This window comes from Berghia stephanieae, chromosome 1 (genome assembly GCF_034508935.2).
Source record: "Berghia stephanieae isolate SIO BIC M18660-M18661 chromosome 1, UCSD_Bste_1.3, whole genome shotgun sequence".
Classification (NCBI taxonomy): Eukaryota; Metazoa; Mollusca; class Gastropoda; order Nudibranchia; family Aeolidiidae; genus Berghia; species Berghia stephanieae.
This window is the reverse complement of record NC_088360.1, coordinates 84,101,130-84,119,712: the sequence shown is the minus strand read 5'-3', so window position 1 is coordinate 84,119,712 and position 18,583 is coordinate 84,101,130. Positions and strand designations below refer to the sequence as shown.

At 35.3% G+C, this 18,583-nt stretch overlaps 1 protein-coding gene across 6 annotated transcripts in view; it reads left to right on the top strand.

Moving 5' to 3' along the window:
- LOC144959427 (globin-1-like) overlaps positions 1-18,583 on the top strand; it is a 228,071-nt gene that overhangs the window by 13,941 nt on the left and 195,547 nt on the right. For 2 of the 6 annotated variants that reach the window (XM_078892045.1, XM_078892053.1), the window contains exons 2-3: positions 5,601-5,785; positions 13,468-14,149. In XM_078892045.1, coding sequence (XP_078748171.1) covers positions 13,860-14,149 — 290 coding nt within the window. In that variant the 5' untranslated portion in view covers positions 5,601-5,785; positions 13,468-13,859. Of the gene's footprint in view, positions 1-595; positions 769-5,600; positions 5,930-13,467; positions 14,150-18,583 lie in introns of those variants that run through there. The other 4 variants (XM_078892021.1, XM_078892013.1, XM_078892028.1 and 1 more) reach the window with 3 other exon arrangements.

The window sequence follows — 18,583 nt, the reverse complement described above, 5'->3', positions numbered from 1 at the left end:
AAGATAAGCTGGAAAGACAAAAAAAAGCAACCAAGAAGTTTGTGATATCATAGGAATTGAACCAACCTTGCTCCACACAATAAAATTAAGAAAATTGAAATATTTCTCTGTTGCTGATATGTTCTATCATAATAATTAGTTTTGAATGTTGTAGATTATATATTGTACTTTGCAAACATTTGAGTGTATCCTTCATAGCGGGATCCTTTGATGGTGGCTTGATGGGACTTTTCGGTTATGTCCACATTTGCACAACGAGAGATTGTTTGTGGCATCTTATGTTCTCAGTCTCCTTTGCCTTCCTTTTTCTTTGATTCTTTTAACTTCACATCTACAGCTCTCCGCTATCATATTCCTTTTTATTGGCTCTGAAATGACCTAATATTATAGTAAATGCCGTAAAACGCTTAAAAACAAATAAATTTGTGGCAACATCTATCAGTCACTTCTTTTCCTTAAAATCCGCGATAAAAAGAAAGCTCACAAAATTATGTACCTACTTGAATTCGCATCTAAAAAACTTAAACCTCATAAAGTTTGAGCAAATCATTTCCGCGCCTGTGCTAACGTAAAATGAACGCTTGTCGATGTCAATAACTCGTCAAAATTTAAAGAGATAAAAGATACTTTCTTTTTAAAATAAAACTTGTTTGATCACTGAAAGGAATATGCACTGCTGTTGACATTGTAAATATATGCAGTGTCGGCCTTTTAAACAAATTTGCCTCAGGCCCGACGCTGCAGAGCATAAATCAAAGAGCGTTGAAGGTAAAGTATGACATGTATTATGATTGAATGTTTGGAACTCTCTGTCTGCTGCTAATGATCAATAATTGTTATTTACAGAGTGATGATTGTGCCAATGTTCGAGAACGTCCAGGAAAATAGCACATCAAAACACATGTAATAAACGTTCTGCCACTACATTCATTTGCTGACATTTCCTAGAGAGTAAATTTTAAATTATGATTGCATGTTAAAAGATCTCTACTACTGCTTAAACACAATACTTATCGACTTATCTTACAGAATAAAGTGCCATTCATTTTGTCTCACACCATCACCCAAAATAGCCAACTGTCAATCTTTTGGACCAAAAAAGTCCTACATCTAAAACAGTTAAGATTTAAAGATGCATCTGCTTCCTCTAAAAAATAAAACATTCCTAACTTGAAATCCTGGATGAATTTTATATTTGAAATTATTTTTTCATTATTTCATTTTAGAATCTTCTTCATTCTCACTTCTGATCCAAAACATATTCCAAAACTGCTAATAAATGTGTAAATTAAGTTATTTATAATTGTCATACAATAGATCAGAGAAAGGTAATAAAAATTATGCAAATCCCCGTGTTACTGCCTTGACTTTTTCAGTACACACTGATGTAATCTGATAGGTTGACCTCGTTTTCTAGACGCGAGTTTAATTACTACTGTCTATGGCCACTTCTAATTCAATATTGTTCATCTCATTCAAATGTGTAAAACCAACCCTTTTAACCAAAACAAACCAGAGTTCGTAAATAATGATAGAACCTGGGATTTAAGAATGTTGTCTCTAATTCTGAAATTATGTAAATTCTTCTTCCTGGTGGCCTAAATGAGGCGGTGTTATTTTCAGACTTCTTTCTAAAAGTAAAAGGTTTGCCTCAAACTATAAAAGCAATGCCTGGAAAAAGCCAAGGGCCAAATTACTCAGCTCACCCTTTCGTCTCGGTAGGGTTCCTGACCTACCATAGTGGACAGGCAGGCACTTACTGTGACTTTTATACACCAATATCTGTTTTCTAACTTGCTTTCTGTCTTTGTTTTGGAATGATTTTACATGGTTTTGTCCTGGACCTGGCCTGATGCCCTGGCTGCGAGGGAAACATTTAAAATTTCTCTGATATGCACTGTATTTGTTTTGTTTTACATGTTCTACGGTTGCTACACATTTCTACACAGTATGTTCCTCTTGACGGGGACCTATCCTTGTGTCTGGATGAGACATTTAAGTGATCTGAAACTAAGTACACTGATGGTGTGCTCTATGTTCCCTATTTGAAGTAATACCCTTTGTCTTACTTACTCTTGGGTGCTTTAATTGTAATTCTATAACTTTTTACTATCCCGTTTTTTTCTCCTTTTCACTGGCGCTGATATGACCTAAATGTGTTGCTAGTGCGGTAAAACCCCCACAAACAAACAAACAAACAAACAACACCCTTACCTCAGATTATTCCATTGTAATATCTTTTTAAAAAGGACAATTTTCCATGAACCTCTTTATTCAAGATTGAAAAAAAAATGTCTCATGCTTTTTCTAAATTGAAATTTTTATCCGGATTTGATCCCGGGATTTAGTTTCAAATGAAAAACCCCTCTCGTGATTGATTTATGTGACCGTTTTAGAAACTTCGGGAAAATAGCACATCAAAGCGTATGCAAGCAACAACTGCAAGATCCTGAGAACTGAGACTGGGTATTACGGGAATTTGGTAGCTGAAAAAAAATTGTATTGGAATCGTGAAGTGGAATAGTCAAATTAATGTACTTGTTTTAGTGCCATTAGAGCCTTTGACTCGACTATCATCCTCCCCCCGATTTCTGTCGACCTTAACAGAAACTAACAATTATTTATTGCCATTTTAAAATGAATATTTTGACTTGGTCAAACAAAATAGTTAATGTTTCTTACTGAATAAGACCCCTCTTTATTTACCCCAAAGGAGACACTTGTCATTAGAGTCTATTCCAAGGGAATATAATATGAGCAACCCAGGACGTCAGCCGCAGTGCAGCCCTGTGAAAGGACATACACAGCTCGGAGGGGATTTGATATTGGTACCTTTTGGGTATACAAATCAACGATCTCATTGCTGATCCACACTGCCTTCATTTCTCTTTTCTCTTTTTTTTCAATTATGAATAGTGTCAGATGAACCAATTCCATGGTCTTAGATGTCAAGGCAGCACATCAGTCAATCTTTTATACCTAGAGGGCAACTATTGATCACTCTATCAGTCTAAACTTGGTGAATGATTGAATAATCTCCTAGCGTAATTAAGAAATGTAGTCTCTACTGCCGGCTCTGATGAAATACATTTTTTTTTCATGTTGGCTAGAAAATTTTTATTAAAAAAAAAGCAACCTATTTAAGATGACACTCAACTTCTTTGAAGTGTCAAGTTTGAAACCCTTTAGGGATTTGGGGGGGGGGGGGTCGTCATCTAAATAAGTTTATATTTTTTAAGTGTCAGGTTTCAGTCTATTTGAGAAGTTGAGGATCATATTGAATCGAAGTAAATTTTTTTCTGACCGAAATATTTTAAAAATGACGTGTGTTTTTAGAGCACAATAGAACATGCTTGATGCTGCCTAGATATAGATAACGTCAACTTTATTTCCTGTTTTGGATCTTCTGCATGGAAGAACGAGATGAGAATTCTTTCGTTTTTCTTTTAGAATTCACTCATTTTCAAGTTTTCTTAATGTTTATTTTTAAAGAATCCAAAATTAATTACTTTAAATTATACCAAGTTACCAGGCAGCCTTAGGGCCTATGGGGTTTGGTCTTTCGACCTTTCTCGGTGGGCCGGGGAATTCACTGTTATTGGTCTTTAATCCCTGAATTTTTTAAACCAATCATGCTGCTTTTTGTTCAGATCTTTCTTCTGGAAAAAAAAAAGGGGGGGGGGGATAATATCTTTTCTATGTAAATCATCTTCTTGTTAGATATCCATTGTATATCTTTATGATTCATACATTTAAGCATGTGGGTTTATCGCGAAGTATTAACATTTAATCTGTTTTTGTTACTCGCAAAAGCCGGATTTTGAGCACGAACTGTTTCATGTCCAGTTTTATGTTATTATTTTCAGATGTTATATTTCTTTATGTGTACTCAGCTTATAACAAACCACAGTTTCTAGCAGCTTAGTATACACGTTGCTGATTTAATAAGACGATATATGACACACTTTTGAATATAAACTGTTCAAACCTTTTTAATTCATCAGTTCTAACCACAATATAGGCTATATTAGTCATTTCTGATAATTCAGAAATAGGCAGTGAATAGTAAAGCACTGGGACGTCCGATCCCGAGTCTCATTTTGCAACATTTTAATCCACCACTGCTCGGATCACCAAAAGTTTTCGAATTTTAATATGTTACTTGATCTTGGAGATATAGGGCAGGAAAAGGCAAGGGGGACTAGGTTAAGGAAGAGAAGAATGAAGAGGAGGTGAAGTAAAATACTACGTTTTAAAAAATGTATTTGGAAAAAGTAGATGTAAATGGAAACGAGGAGTAGATAAATGAGAAAGAAAAAATGGAATGACAAGAAGGAATGGGAGAAAATGCAAAATTATGGGTGGGGTTCCTAACCTCCCAGAGTGGGCAGGGAGGCACATACTGCGTCTTCTATCCCCTTATATCTGTTGCCAACATGCTTTCTGTCTTTGTCTGGGAATGAAATTACTCGCTTTTGTCCTGGCCCTGGCCGGAGTCCTGGCTGGGAGGGAAACAGTCAAATGCATAGTTATTGTTTTGGGAGATTATATTTTTTTCCTTGTAAATCATCTCTCTGTTATGTATTATTATATTTGTTATTTTAAATGTATATTGTAAGCGTTTGAGAGTATTCCTCTTTGTTAGATTTTGTGCTTGTGTCCGGATAAAACTTATAGGTGATCCCAAACTAGGTACATTGGTGGTATTCCCTTGGAATCGACGTCTGATCCCTATTTGTTCCCAGTTCCCCTTTGTCTTACTTTCTCTTGGCTGCTTTAATTGTAATTCTAGAACTTTTTACTTTCCCATTTTTTTCCTTTTTACTGGCGCTGATATAACCTAAATGTGTTGCAAGCGCCGTAAAACCCTTAAACACAAAAACAAACAAATGCAAAATTAAGGATAGAAGAGGAATAAGCGGAGATTGAATTGGAGGAAAGTGGAGAAGGAGGAGGAGGAAGAGGAGAAAGAAAATTGAAAGATCCGTATTTGGCAGGTCATTTCCAACCATTCATTTCAATTTGTCACTTTTGTCTGGTTGTCTGGTGAGTAGTTTAAAGTCAGTGTTGTGGCCGATTGAAAGTAGGTGTGTTGCCGACTGAAAGTAGCACATTAAGAAATTACGGAGCAGGCACCCGTGCAAGATAAAGATCTGAGTAACAAGTGTCAGACAAAGCAAGAAAGAAAAATACAAGAAAAAAACCATCCCCCAAAAATCAATCGACCTCGACTGGGAATCGAACCTCAGGCCTTCTGATTACCTTAAAACGCGTACCCTTGTGAAGAATATAGGTATTAAAATTGTCCCAACTATCGGGAGCCTCTATGGTGTAATGGTAGCACGTATGACCGGTAACCAGAAGGTCTGAGGTTCGATTTCCAGTCGAGGTCGACTGATTTTTTTTTTGCGATGTTCTTTTTTCCTTGTTTTTCTTTCTTGCTTTGTCCGGCACCTTTCATACTCACTTGTTCAGATCTTTATCGATTGAAAGTCGGTGTGTTGCCAATTGCTCTTTTGAGTTAAATATGATTTTTATGTCGTTCTTTTTGTATATTTCAAATTATTTGCCAATTATCATTCTTTCTTTTCTCTTCGCAGGCCCTGCTTGGGAGTTAACTTCATGGATCTGTGTGTGGATACGTCATTGATGTTTTTTCAAGGTTTATTTTATGACCCAGAAGGAACAATTGAGGAATTCCCTAGATATGTGATGTGATCTTTTCCAAGGAGGCAAATCTGTAGTTTGTGCAAGGTACTCTTTGTTGTTGATGATGTGCGCTTAGGTAATTTATTCCCATTATTCCGCCATCCGGATACAACGTATCAACACACAAAACTGTATGTAACCTTCGGCGTTTATAGTCTGATTAATACAATTTAGTGAGAACTACTCATAAAAATGGCTGGCTAAAAACAATATCAAAGAGGTGAGTGACGTCAATTTCGTTCTATTTATAGGCAAAATGGAACGTTTCTGATTGATCATTTTTACCATAATATGTGACCAACCGTGTCAAAGCGGTATTATGTCGAGGATGATCTAGTAACTAGGTGCTGGAAATTGAATTTTTTGCCACAAAGTATATGCACTTGCGGCTAATTCATGTCGGTTTCAGCGAAGAGTTAATACTATTCCTTGTATTGCAGAAACCGTTGAGTTCGTATTTCTCACTATTTTATTCCTAAATTTACTTTTCGTGGTCAAATGGTCAAATTTCTCTAGACATAACACCGTTTACAGGCGACGGGTCACATATTTGGTTTCTTTGTCTTACCTTTTCTTGGGTACTTTAATTATAATTCTGGAACTTTTTACTATCCCATTTTCTTCCTTTTACTGGCGCTTATATGACCTTAATGTGTTGCAAGCGCCGTAAAACCCTTAAAAACAAAAACAATACAAGAGTCTCGCTCGGCGCGTTGTTAAATTCTTGGAAAAGCCTCTTTACTCACATTCTCTCACTGTACTCAGGTGTAAAATTGGTAACTGACCGTTAACAGCATTGACTCTGTCGGACACATTGTAATATCGCCTTAAAGGCGTCATGTCTCGTTCTTTATGTTACGTATTGCTGATGGTCAGGGACCCTTTGTAAAGCGCTTTGAACGCGTTTAGTCGATATTGCCCTATATAAAATCCCAATAAATTTTTTTTTATATTGGCATGAGTTAACATAGAAACACCAAGTTTGGCACGGAGATATATTTACATTGTATTGTTGGGAGGTGTAATAACTTTGATTAAAATCTCTCTGACTTGATTCCGACAACTCTTAATATAACACATACATTTGGGTAAATGATGCAATTTTGGTAATGAAGTAACTAAGTTTGTGCTTTGTCCCCACCATGAACTGATTTTAAAGATGAAATCAATTGATATTTCTTCAAATGGTTTAATATTGGTAATGAAATAAATAAATTTGTGATTTGGCCCCTCAAATCAAATGCTTTATAACTAAAATCAGTTGGCACTTCTTAATATTTCCAAAAGAGCCACCAAGGGATCTATTAGGTGTCATACAAGGAAGTGTATCATCTACTTTTTCGAACAGTTTTAATGCATCAACAATGCAGCCGTACTCTGAAAAAATAACCACTCCAAAAATTTGGGTAAAAAAATCGTCCTTCAATTATCCATCCATTAAAAATGATCCTCATCTTGTCAAAAACTCTCAAACCTGGGACTTTCTTGACAATATGAGGGTCATTTTAATTGATCAACATTTGGAGGACGAGTTTCTGGTCAAAATTTTTAAAGGTGTTTTTTAAGTTTCAGAATGTAACAGAATGATGATAGACAAGAGGATATCTTCATTTGCTAAGATCTGAATTTTGTACATTCCAAAAATATATTTTATAAGAAACAGTTCTAGATTTTCTAATGCAATTACGTAACAGAATTTACTTTTAAAATTTCAATAGTCATAGAAATCATTTAAAAAATTCTTCCCATTAAAATGATTTTTTAACACATAAAAAGTGCTACACCGGGTTACATACTCATGAAACCTCAAATTGGGGTCAAATCAGATGTGCACGTTATCGGTTAACTCTCTCCTTACCGTTCCTTTTCATTATTTTCCAAAAATGGCAGGCTTACCCAATAGAAAAATTGATTATTTAAATTCAAAAAAGCTCTCTATAAAACAACATTATGTAGTTATCAAAAATCATTAAATATCATTCTTCAAAGTGTGTGATGTACAAAATAAATCTGAATAAGAAAACATGTATATTGTGTCGTAACCAATATGACGATTTTGATGCAGTTGGGAAGGAGGGGGTTAAAACACAACATTCACTACATATCTATCGGAATATGTCAGACTGTATCAAACTCCCCCTATAAATCCCTATACAAATAACCTAAGGAGCTCTTCTTCATTAACCAAATAGGATGTACATCTTCCTACGCTTACTTTAATTTACCCATCCCCTTCTTCTCAGAACGTGCCTTTCTTTTATTCCTGAGAGGAAAATATTATATATATATATATATATATATATATATATATATATATATATATATATATATGGTCTGTTGGTGTCATCTAGTAAATGGGTCTATTTCTAAACTTGTTTATAACCTCCATTGATGGGGGTCCCGATAGCTCAGTTGATAGAGTACTCGCTTTACAAGCAAAGGACAGAGATAAATCCTAGGTGCAGTCCAGATTTTTTTCTGACGTCCTTTCCGCCCAGCATTGATTGGTTGGGTAGCTGGGTCTGTTAGATCTGGCGAAAAGTACTGTGTGATAGACTAACGTCCTATCTAAAGGGTAGCAAGTAATTATAAGCTCCGGCTCCATAGGTCAAATGTTTTTGAAGGACTTTTTTATCACCTCCATACTCGTTTATCTTATGAAGGTGGCATAGTAATAGTTGTGTAATAAAATCCTTGGATTCATTGTGTGCATTGGAGTTGAATACGCACTTATCCTGGTCACCGGGTCAATCTTATCAACACACAAGACTGTGTAAATTTAAACATTTATACTATGACTGATAGAATTTAATGAGAACTTATCACCCAACTGGTAGTCTAAAACAATAAGGTGAACAAAGAGCAGAGTGACGTTTGTTCATTCATTCTATACAGCGACATAGGGCTAACCCACATCGGAGACCCGACTCCGACGACCTGACAATGCCGTCCTCTGCCGTCTTCCGGATAAAGACGTCGGGCACGGGCAAAATACTAAGAAGAAGAGCCCCTTGACTTACCCATACCAAGCAGCCGACGTCCTCTGCCGCTTTTTTTTCGAGCTTGGTATGGGTAGGTCTAGCGGCTCTTCTCTTTATCCTTTGTATTTTGTCCGTGCCCGACGTATTTATCCGGAAGACGTCAGAGGACGACAGTGCCGGGTCGTCGCAGTCAGTCTCCGGGGGTAGTTCGCCCTTATCAAGCGAGATGTCTTCTTCGCCGATCTGTGTGCCTGTGCTGTGAGTGAGTGGCTGAGTGTTATTAGAATTGGTGAAAGTGAAAGCGAAATGAAAAGAAAGTGTTCATTCCATGTTTTCGTCCAATCAGGTCATCAATCACATGATTTGTTGCTGGCCAACATTGGGCTATTTCTTAAATGTAAGCAAGCTGCATTGTTTAAAAAGGTTATAAACATATCCATGTGTAATGCTGAATGACATGACCAATTATGATGCTAGATATTTAAAAAGCTGTGAACACTTTTCTCTATGTGGGTCACTTTTAGCACATTTTGCAATGTGACCAATGACCTAGAGCACATGGAAATTTAATATAGATCATCCCCATTCAATAGGGACGATATATATTAATTTCCATATTCTCGAGTCATTGATCACATTGCAAAATGTGCTCAAAATGACCTACAATAGAGGAAATGTTCAAAGTTTCCGAAATATCCAACATCACGAGTAACTTTGTTCAGCTTTAAATATGGGTATGGCAACTTAAAGAAACAAAGCAGTGTGTTCACATTTAATACAAAATGGACAGCAACAAATTAGTGTGTGACAGATCGCTCGATTGGTCGAAAACCTGAATATAGATTCATTCCCATTGTAAGTTAGACTCAGCCTCACTGTGAGTAACTGGTCAATAGCTAACGTCTGTCTCCGGTACAGGGCTTATGGGAGCGATCTATATTTATCAGGTTTTCGTCCAAACGAGTCATTGATCACATGACTAGTTGATGTCCAACGATCGGATATTTTTTAATAAATGTAAAACAAACAAAACGGATTTTTTTTCTGAAAGTTGTAAACATACCCATGGGACAAGCCGAACAGAATAACCTATCGTGTGTTGGGTATTTTGAAAACTGTGAACACTTTGTTATATAGATAGACCGTAGTTGACGTCACTTATGTCTTTATTATTGTTTTTTGCCATCCATGTTTATGAGTAATTCTCACTAAACTGTATTAACCAGTCTATACACTCTCAAGGTTACACATACTTTTGTGTGTTGGTCCGTTATATTTCCGGATGGCCATGTTGTGAATTATTAGCCTAGGACACAACATCTAGGGTCATTTTGAGAACAAGGGAGGATTATATAGATCGTCCCCATCATCTTGTGGACTAGGACATTGTCACTAAATGGTCAATCATCCACGTCTGTCTGAGGCACAAGGCTAAAATTTGTCACAAACAGGTTTTATGTTGGTTTAAAACAGATGCTGAACAGTGATTTTAAGACCGAAAAGGTTAAGAATATGAAATTTTAGCTTTCCACACATAAACAAACTATATGAAATATAGTTATATATGAAACAAAGTCGTCTTTCAGAGCCATTAAGCCCATGAAGCCCATGAAGCCGGAGTTTATCGCTCTGAAAAAAAATCTCAACTTTAACCGAGATCGATCTTGGTCACTTCGCTTGTGAAGTAGCGAGTGTTCTACTAACTGAGCTATCGGGACCCCCATCTCCAATAAAGTATAAGTAAAAATAAAACCAAATCTCACACGATTGACTTTAAATGCCAATTTTAGCATCTGAACCAAGCCAACATAATACCGGTTTGAGGCGGTGGGTCACAATTATACATGGTGTATTTGCAACGCACGATCCATAGACCAAGCCGCTTACTCTGTTGTTAACCCAGGACATCAGCCATTAAATCAAATACTATAGTCAGATTTGTAATAAGTGGCGCATGTTTTTCTTATTTTTCTCAGCTGTCCCTCAACGCACAGCTGCAAAAGTTAGTATGAACATCTGAATCCATTTGTCTTAATCAAAAATATTTTTTCATTAATTGTAAAACGATAGAAAAGGATTTCGTTGATAACAACTATATTAAAATCGATAACTGGTAAGGATCGTAACTCATAGATGATTTACAGTATCAAAATTATGAATATTCCGCTTATCCGTTTTGAAGAGATTCGTTAAAATGGAATATTCGGTTAATTGAAACTTAAACGATATACATACAGTGTCTGAATATGAAGGGACGAATGGCAATCCTTTACAATCATACATCTACATTTTATAACTATCAATACACATTACTGATGAATACAAATGAAAGTGAACCAAAGGCGCTACCAACATTATTTTGATTGCGAAATTTATATAAATAGCTTGTGTCTATGCCAAAGCGGATTACATAAATTTAATGCAGACTGGTCAAAAGTAGAAATTCATCAATTTATGATACGGTGTTTCGACAAATAGGTACATGTTTTCACCAATAACAACAGCTACAATAACACCAACAATAACAACAAAGACATACTAGACACGTCAATCATCACATTCTAATGACTAGGGTGAGGAAAAAGAGAAATGAAACGACTATGGAAAGATTTCGTGGCATCACTCTATCCAATGAAATGTAATTTTTCTCCAGTTTGCGAAGGTTGGAACGTGCCTTTTCCCAGTCTTCCCTTGTTATATAATTTATTGCCTCGTCGGTGAGAGTAAATTTGGTGTTCCATCTCTCCATCTTCCCCTTTACTTGGGTCCATATGAGCTTGATTAGATGGCGCTTACAGTGATATGGGGGAAGTCGCGCAACCTCGTGTCAAATCTCATTGATAAGACAGTCTGCTTTGAAAACTGTTTCAAGTTTTGTTTCTTTTCGCTAGGAGTATAGTTGGGCCTTTAATAAATGGTCAGAAAAATGTAGTGTTGTCTGATTGGAGCCATGAAATCATATCAGTTTTCATAGTTGCCGAAGTTGGAGATTTGATCATGGGCCACCGAATGGTAGCGTTGTCCAATGCAATGCAGCTGGGTGCTTCAAGGAAAGACAACAAACGGTTCTTTAGCCAGTCTTCAAACACCTCTTCATTGACCCCATAATGATAGTATTACCTTCCAGATGATGTAGAAAAGAAAAAAAAATGGTATGGCATTCTTCTAAATACTCAGTATCTTAACCACCTGCAAGAATATCAATGATCCTCTGTCCAGAATCCATGAGCCTTTTTCTACCCGAATTATCAGACGTCCATTCCTTTGTCGGATGTATGTTTACGTTCAGCCAGCTCCTTACATCTTTGGATGATATCCATATCAAAGTTGTCTTGGATCCTTTTTCCTATCACGTCGCTCCACACTGGTGATCTCTCGTATTTCAATAATCATCCTCTCGGGGTTGATTGTCAAATTCCAATTCCATAGCCGTCCTCTTTAATGACTTATCTATAGATACAAGTAGATTTATTTTCGCAGCTTAACGAGAGTGGAACCGAGAGAGATTTCGTGTGGTATCGTATACTTTAAAAGCTTATATGTTTTAAAAGCCTTTAAATGTTCCGTGAAACGTTCGTGCATACATACAATTTTTCAAAGTTATATAAGCAGCATTCATTGTTAATTTGACAATATTATTGAGTATATAATCAGTATTCAAATGGTTTAAAGCTAGATATATCATATCGGTAATGGTTAATACGAATATTCAATTAATCATACTTTCAAAATTTAAGGCAAACTACGTAAGTTGTAAGTTTATAGCAGTTAAAGCGAATTGTTTTTATTCGGAAACAAGTATGACGTGAACTCATAATCACTAGCCGGAACTACGAGATTTTTTTTTGGAAATGCGATGAATTCATCTCATACTTTGTGGTGCGTATTCATTTTTGACAGTGTAACATCTCGCATTTTATGACAGTGGTTTTAAACTAGCTTTTTATAGGTCATAAAGAAGAAAACTTTTTTGATATGGCATCTACCGTTTCCAAAATCTAGATTTAGTTAAGACAAATTGCTTCAAATGTTGACACAAATTTTTACAACTTTTGATAGAGGGACAGCTGAGAAAAAACCCAGAAAAGCACGCGCCATTAATAAAAATATGACTATGACGAAACTCTATTTACGTTGATTAATGCCCATTAATATTCATCCCAGTATTTTCACAGACTGCTTAACCATATGCAAAATTTGTATATATCAAAGATCTGAAAGAGTGTATAAAATAGTCTAGTGACAGGCAAATCAAGAAAGAAAAATACAAGAAAAAACAAACCATCCCAAAAAATCAGTCTTCCTCGAGTAAGATTTATATTTTGGGATGACTTTTTTCTTGTATTTTTCTGTCTAGCTTTGTTTGGCATCGTTTCATAAACACTTTTTCAGACCTTTATCTTACACAAGTTCCTACTCACTAATTTTCAGAAAAAGTGTGGAGCGGGCACTTGTATCAATAATGATGAGAAAAATAGGGTATGGATAAGTGTCAGATGAAAACAGAGAATACAAAGTGCCGGGGTCAGTGCCTAACTCAGGATCCAATTGACACGACACACTTGGTTAGGGTAGTCGGTCGTGCGACCTCTCGCTGCTCACCCCCCCCCCCTCTTTCTCTCTCTCTCGGCCAGGCGAAGGGTGTCGTGTCAATTGGATCCTGAGTATGGCACTGGCCCAGTGACTTTTTATTCTCTGTTTTCATATGGCACTTCTCCATACCTTATTCTACTCACTAATTTCTAACTTTGTATTTATCAAAACATGCTCATTGCAGAAAATCCCAAGAAACTATATATATATAGGTAATACGCTGGTTCAAACTCCACATTCAATAGAACAAGAACGTTCTGGTTACAGACCACTGGAAGAGGGAACATCTCAAAGACATAATTGTTTCAATGCCGTCCCGAATTCTATAATTATTTCCTCCCAGGATGTCATCGATGAAAATAATTGACAAAATATAGTATGGACAACATTTAACCTTTCAAGTTATGGAATATTTAGTTTTTGATTTATTATGATATCATTAAGGCTTTAATCATCACCGGTTCTTAAAACTTTTAAGATTTGATGTTATAAAGTTCTAGTAGGCATGTTCGGAAGACTTTTGAGTTGCTTGATTGCCTTTCAATGAGGTGGAATGATTTAAGTCTACAGAACTAAATGTCCAAGTCGGTATGTACAGGTTATCCTTTCTCGTATCAGTGTCATGACATGGGGTGTTTACAAAGTTCTCAAAACAAAAAAGTAATTCCCAGTAGTAATGATCCGGACTCCAATTTCGACGCCAGTTCTTTGGTGGACGAGAAGGGAAATCTCAGGCAGGAGTATTTCACCTCCCTTTGCGTTGACAGCAGAGTTCCGCTCACCAAGAGGGAAGTATTCAGTTTGCTGCAGTCTTGGAAAGCAATCAGGAGGAGGATAGAGGATACTGGCGTGGAGATGTTCGTTCAGTAAGTACAAAAACATTTTTTTCGTTTTTCGTGTTATAAAATCTTTGCTTGATTTGTTAAAAAAATTTCAAAACGCATGAAAAAAGGACAAGTCCATTGTCACTGGCATGGCATTCAGAGACATTAAAAGGACCATAGATTAACATTGTAGGAAACCATAAAGAAAATAATGATGGTTTGCAAAGCCACTCCACACTAATAGCATGTTCCCCTGGAAAATGCTGGAGCAAAATCACGCTGTCACTGAGGTGGCAATTTTTATATGCCATCCTTTGGATCACTTGCTTCACTTGTAAAATTCTCTTATTTATCTAAAGCTAGGAGCTTGGATTTAACGGAGCAATTCCAATAAATCATACTGATTGAGTTGATGATAACAAAGGAACGGTACTAACTACATGTTAGAAGTTTAGTCTGGCTTTCTTCTGTCACTGACGTGGCAAAAATAAAAATGCATTTTTTTTCTTCTGAAACATTAACATAATTGTCGGTCTCTCAATTGAATAAAGCAATACCAACAGTTTAATGTACCATCTGGCTCAATTTCAGGAACAAAAATTGTTGTTTTTTTAAAAAAGGATATTAATTACAAAGATTTTGCAATCAATCTATAAATAGCATAATAGATTCGTACTGTGTCTAAAACAAATGGCAAAAATCGTCAAATTAACCTTAATTAATTCCCCAAACCTGTTATGAAATTAAAACATAATATTCTCTTCCCTGTAAGTGCTAAAATCGATGAGCTTTAGGAACTTAAGAATCAATTGGTTTTCACAAACTACAGCTCCATTGTCTCCATCATCTGACATAGGAAGTTGACTGCTGCTTTTATTATCAAAGCTGTTAAGACTGTTATGCCTGTCTGCTCCAAATGGGTTGTCATAATTTCATTTTGGTATTTCACTGCAGAATTCTCTGTAAAAGCTTCACGAAGAATAATTTATCCAGAGCTATAATTTGCCAGAAGTTTAATTCTTTTGTGAATGCTGTGTGAATGAAAAGAATTCTTGTTTTCTTAAGAGCTTACGTTGCATTTTGCGTTGCAAATTCTTTTAAAGCATCATCCTCTCTTTCTTCCTTCTTGGCTTTATTTCCCCATTAAAAGAAATTGACAGAAACATTATAGTCTTCAGGAATTAGTGTATCAACAACTAGAGACGATGGTTTTTCTAAGCAAGCACAACCATCTAAAGAACAGGAAGATGCATTTGTTTTGCAGATAGAGACACATAACAATTGTATGCTGTCGATGTTCTTTGAAAGACTTTTCTTGATGCCACTGAAATGTTTGAAGTTTTCAAGATACACAAAGCAGCAAACATTTTGATCACTCTCTGATATGATCTAAATATTTACTAGGCACAGGGCAGCAAATTTTGATTCGCCTACTTTGAAATCAAATTTTTAGGATTTATACTGAGCATGGACTTCTTTCACAGTTGAAAGTGACAGCTTCTTTTGCTTCTTTTATTTACTATCTTTAGTTTTGTCTATTGTAACATTTTTCACCAGTCACCAAGAGATCATATTTGATTCACAAAACTTCCAAACTTCAATGTCTAAGGTATATCCACTTGTTTTTATATCAGTGAATGAACTGTATGCTTTTGATAACTTATCAGCAAGAGCAAAAACAATGCTGAACTTCTACATAAAGTGCTTGGTTGACAGGATTTAACTTTTGACAAGCACATCCAAATGCTTGTACAGAGTTGAAAGCTTCTTCTTTTTTTTTTTAGAGCGGCTGATTAATTTTGTATCCCTCTGTTGTTGCTCTGCGTGCCATTTATTTTTCTTTTCACTACTTTTAATGCTCAATTCTTTTCGTTTTAAATCAGTCTGATTTAATCTGGAGATTCTGTGCTGCTGTTTATTCGTTTCCCTCATCCTGAGTTTCTCCTCCTCCACCATGCTCATTCTATTTTTTCTCACTCTTTCTATTGAGGTAGTTGGAGTCATAGTTCGGGTGAAATCTGGGAAAGAGGGACGACACACATTTTATACTTTAATAAGAACATAAACGCAACAATTATCATTTCATTTTAAAATGTCAATGACTCCTTTGCATTGTTATCTTATGCATGGGACCATTAATTGTTAGCAAACCATATGTGTTGTTATACAGTGCCACGTCAGTGACAAAAAATGTGCCACGTCAGTGACGGTCCCATTTATTTTTCTGATCATTTTCTTCTTACCGTTTACAAGTAATCAAATATTAAGTTCGTTATTTAAGTGTACACAAAAAGATAAATCCATAAAACCATTACATCATTATGAAAAACAAATGATGTACTTTTTTTGTCACTGACGAGCCATTCATATCTAGGGTAAGTTGTCAAGACTGATAAACCAGGAACGTAATAAAATGTCATCTAAATCTTTTGTAAAATTGTAACCAAACCAATTACATAACAAATCATAAAGGTATCATCATTTATTAACTTAATCTAAATTACACAGCAATAATAGAACAAAATCAATAAAAATCCACTTACTTTAATGTCTGCCACATGTGCTCCTCATTCATTGAGTTTTGGAGATTAAAACAGTAGGATAGATTCCTTGGTTTTTTTTTTTGAAAATTAAAATTTCAACTATCCTGGGTAGTAAGAAGTACAATAAAGATTACCAGTTAACAGATTTATTTTTTGACCTTAGTGATGATATTTTATGGACTTGCTCATAAACATTTTGTTTGATAATATAATAATCTCCCCCTCATTTCATTTACTCCAGTATCACCTCCCTCTCTTACTCTCTCTCTCTCTCTCTATCTATCTCTCTCTATCTCTCTCTCTATCTATCTCTCTCTATCTATCTCTCTCTATCTCTCTCTCTATCTATCTCTCTCTCTCTCCATCTCTCTCTCTCTCACATAGTGAGAGGTTAGAAGGCGCTCATGGTAGGGCTTCCTCCGCTTGTGGCCGAGAAAATTACAAAGAGTTGACGTTTCAGCATCAACATCCTCCTTTAACCTAAATGGCACTATATAAGTGTCATTATTATTATTATTATTATTATTATTATTATTATTATTATTATTATTATTAATAATATATTATATTATTATTATTATCATTGTTATTATTATTATTATTATTATTATTATTTATTATTATTATTATTATTATTATTATATTATATTATTATTATTATTATTATTATTATTATTATTATTATTATTATTATATATATTATATCATCATCATCATTATATTATCATCATCATCATATATTATTATTATTATTATTATTATTATTATTATTATATTATTATTATTATTATTATTTATTATTTATTTATTTATTTATTTTATACTACTACTACTACTACTACTACTACTACTACTACTACTACTACTACTACTACTACTACTACTACTACTACTACTGCTACTACTACTTTGTCTGTTCTTCCACTCTGCCGCTGTCCTGGAATGGAAAGCAGTCTGTTATGAGTATGTTTCTGCACGTATTAACGCACAACCACGTATCAGAAACAACCCTAATAAATATGTATCTGCTGACATCTCCTGGCAGCCACTGTATTATTGAACTTTGAGTTGTATCAGTCTATCTAAATCTAAATGCAAAAATAACGTATTATCGTATTTTATTCTTGACTGTCATTAACAACATTCTTTCATTGAAGTGGATACAAAGATACAATATATATTCATTCAATTCCAGCAGATTGGTTTTACCCTCTCCATACCAACTATAGGAAAATCGTCACATTCGTTACGATACAACCAACATTGTTCTTATTCAAATTTCTTTTGAACATCATAAAATTTAAAGAAAATAAACAGTGTGTTGTAAAGCATGTTTTACAAAAAAAAATTATGCATCGTAAAAACTTTACTGTTGAGTGATAAAAATATATTTTGTGTCAGATGGTTGTGAAGTTTTGGGGAAAATCCTGAATATGGCTGGTAAGGAGAGAGTTAAAAACGTGGTGTAATTAATATATTATGCTAATATATAGACCGAGTTTTAAAATCATTAAATAGATCCCACCCCTCCCCCCCCCTGACTTTGCTCATTCACATAAGCTACTCCCGGGTCTGAAAAAGATTATTTTGTAGGTTTCGATCAGATGATTTATATTATCTATGTGATTGAAAAAATGTTGCGTGATATTTTTATACTGTGAAGGTAAAATCAATGGTAGACGTTATCTCTGATTCGTCGCCTCACTTCTTTTTACTCACTCATTTAACTTGACGCTCTCACTCACGATTCGACAAAACCCTCATGTCATTAATTTACTATACTATATATAATTACAACTATGTCAACCTGTCATCGGATTGTATTGTCATCTACTCCTTTCCCGCGCTCACCGACAGGGTTGTCAGATGCGTGGCCAATATTGGTCACACAGAGAATCGCATTTCTATTATTAATTATTTTTTGAAAAAAGTT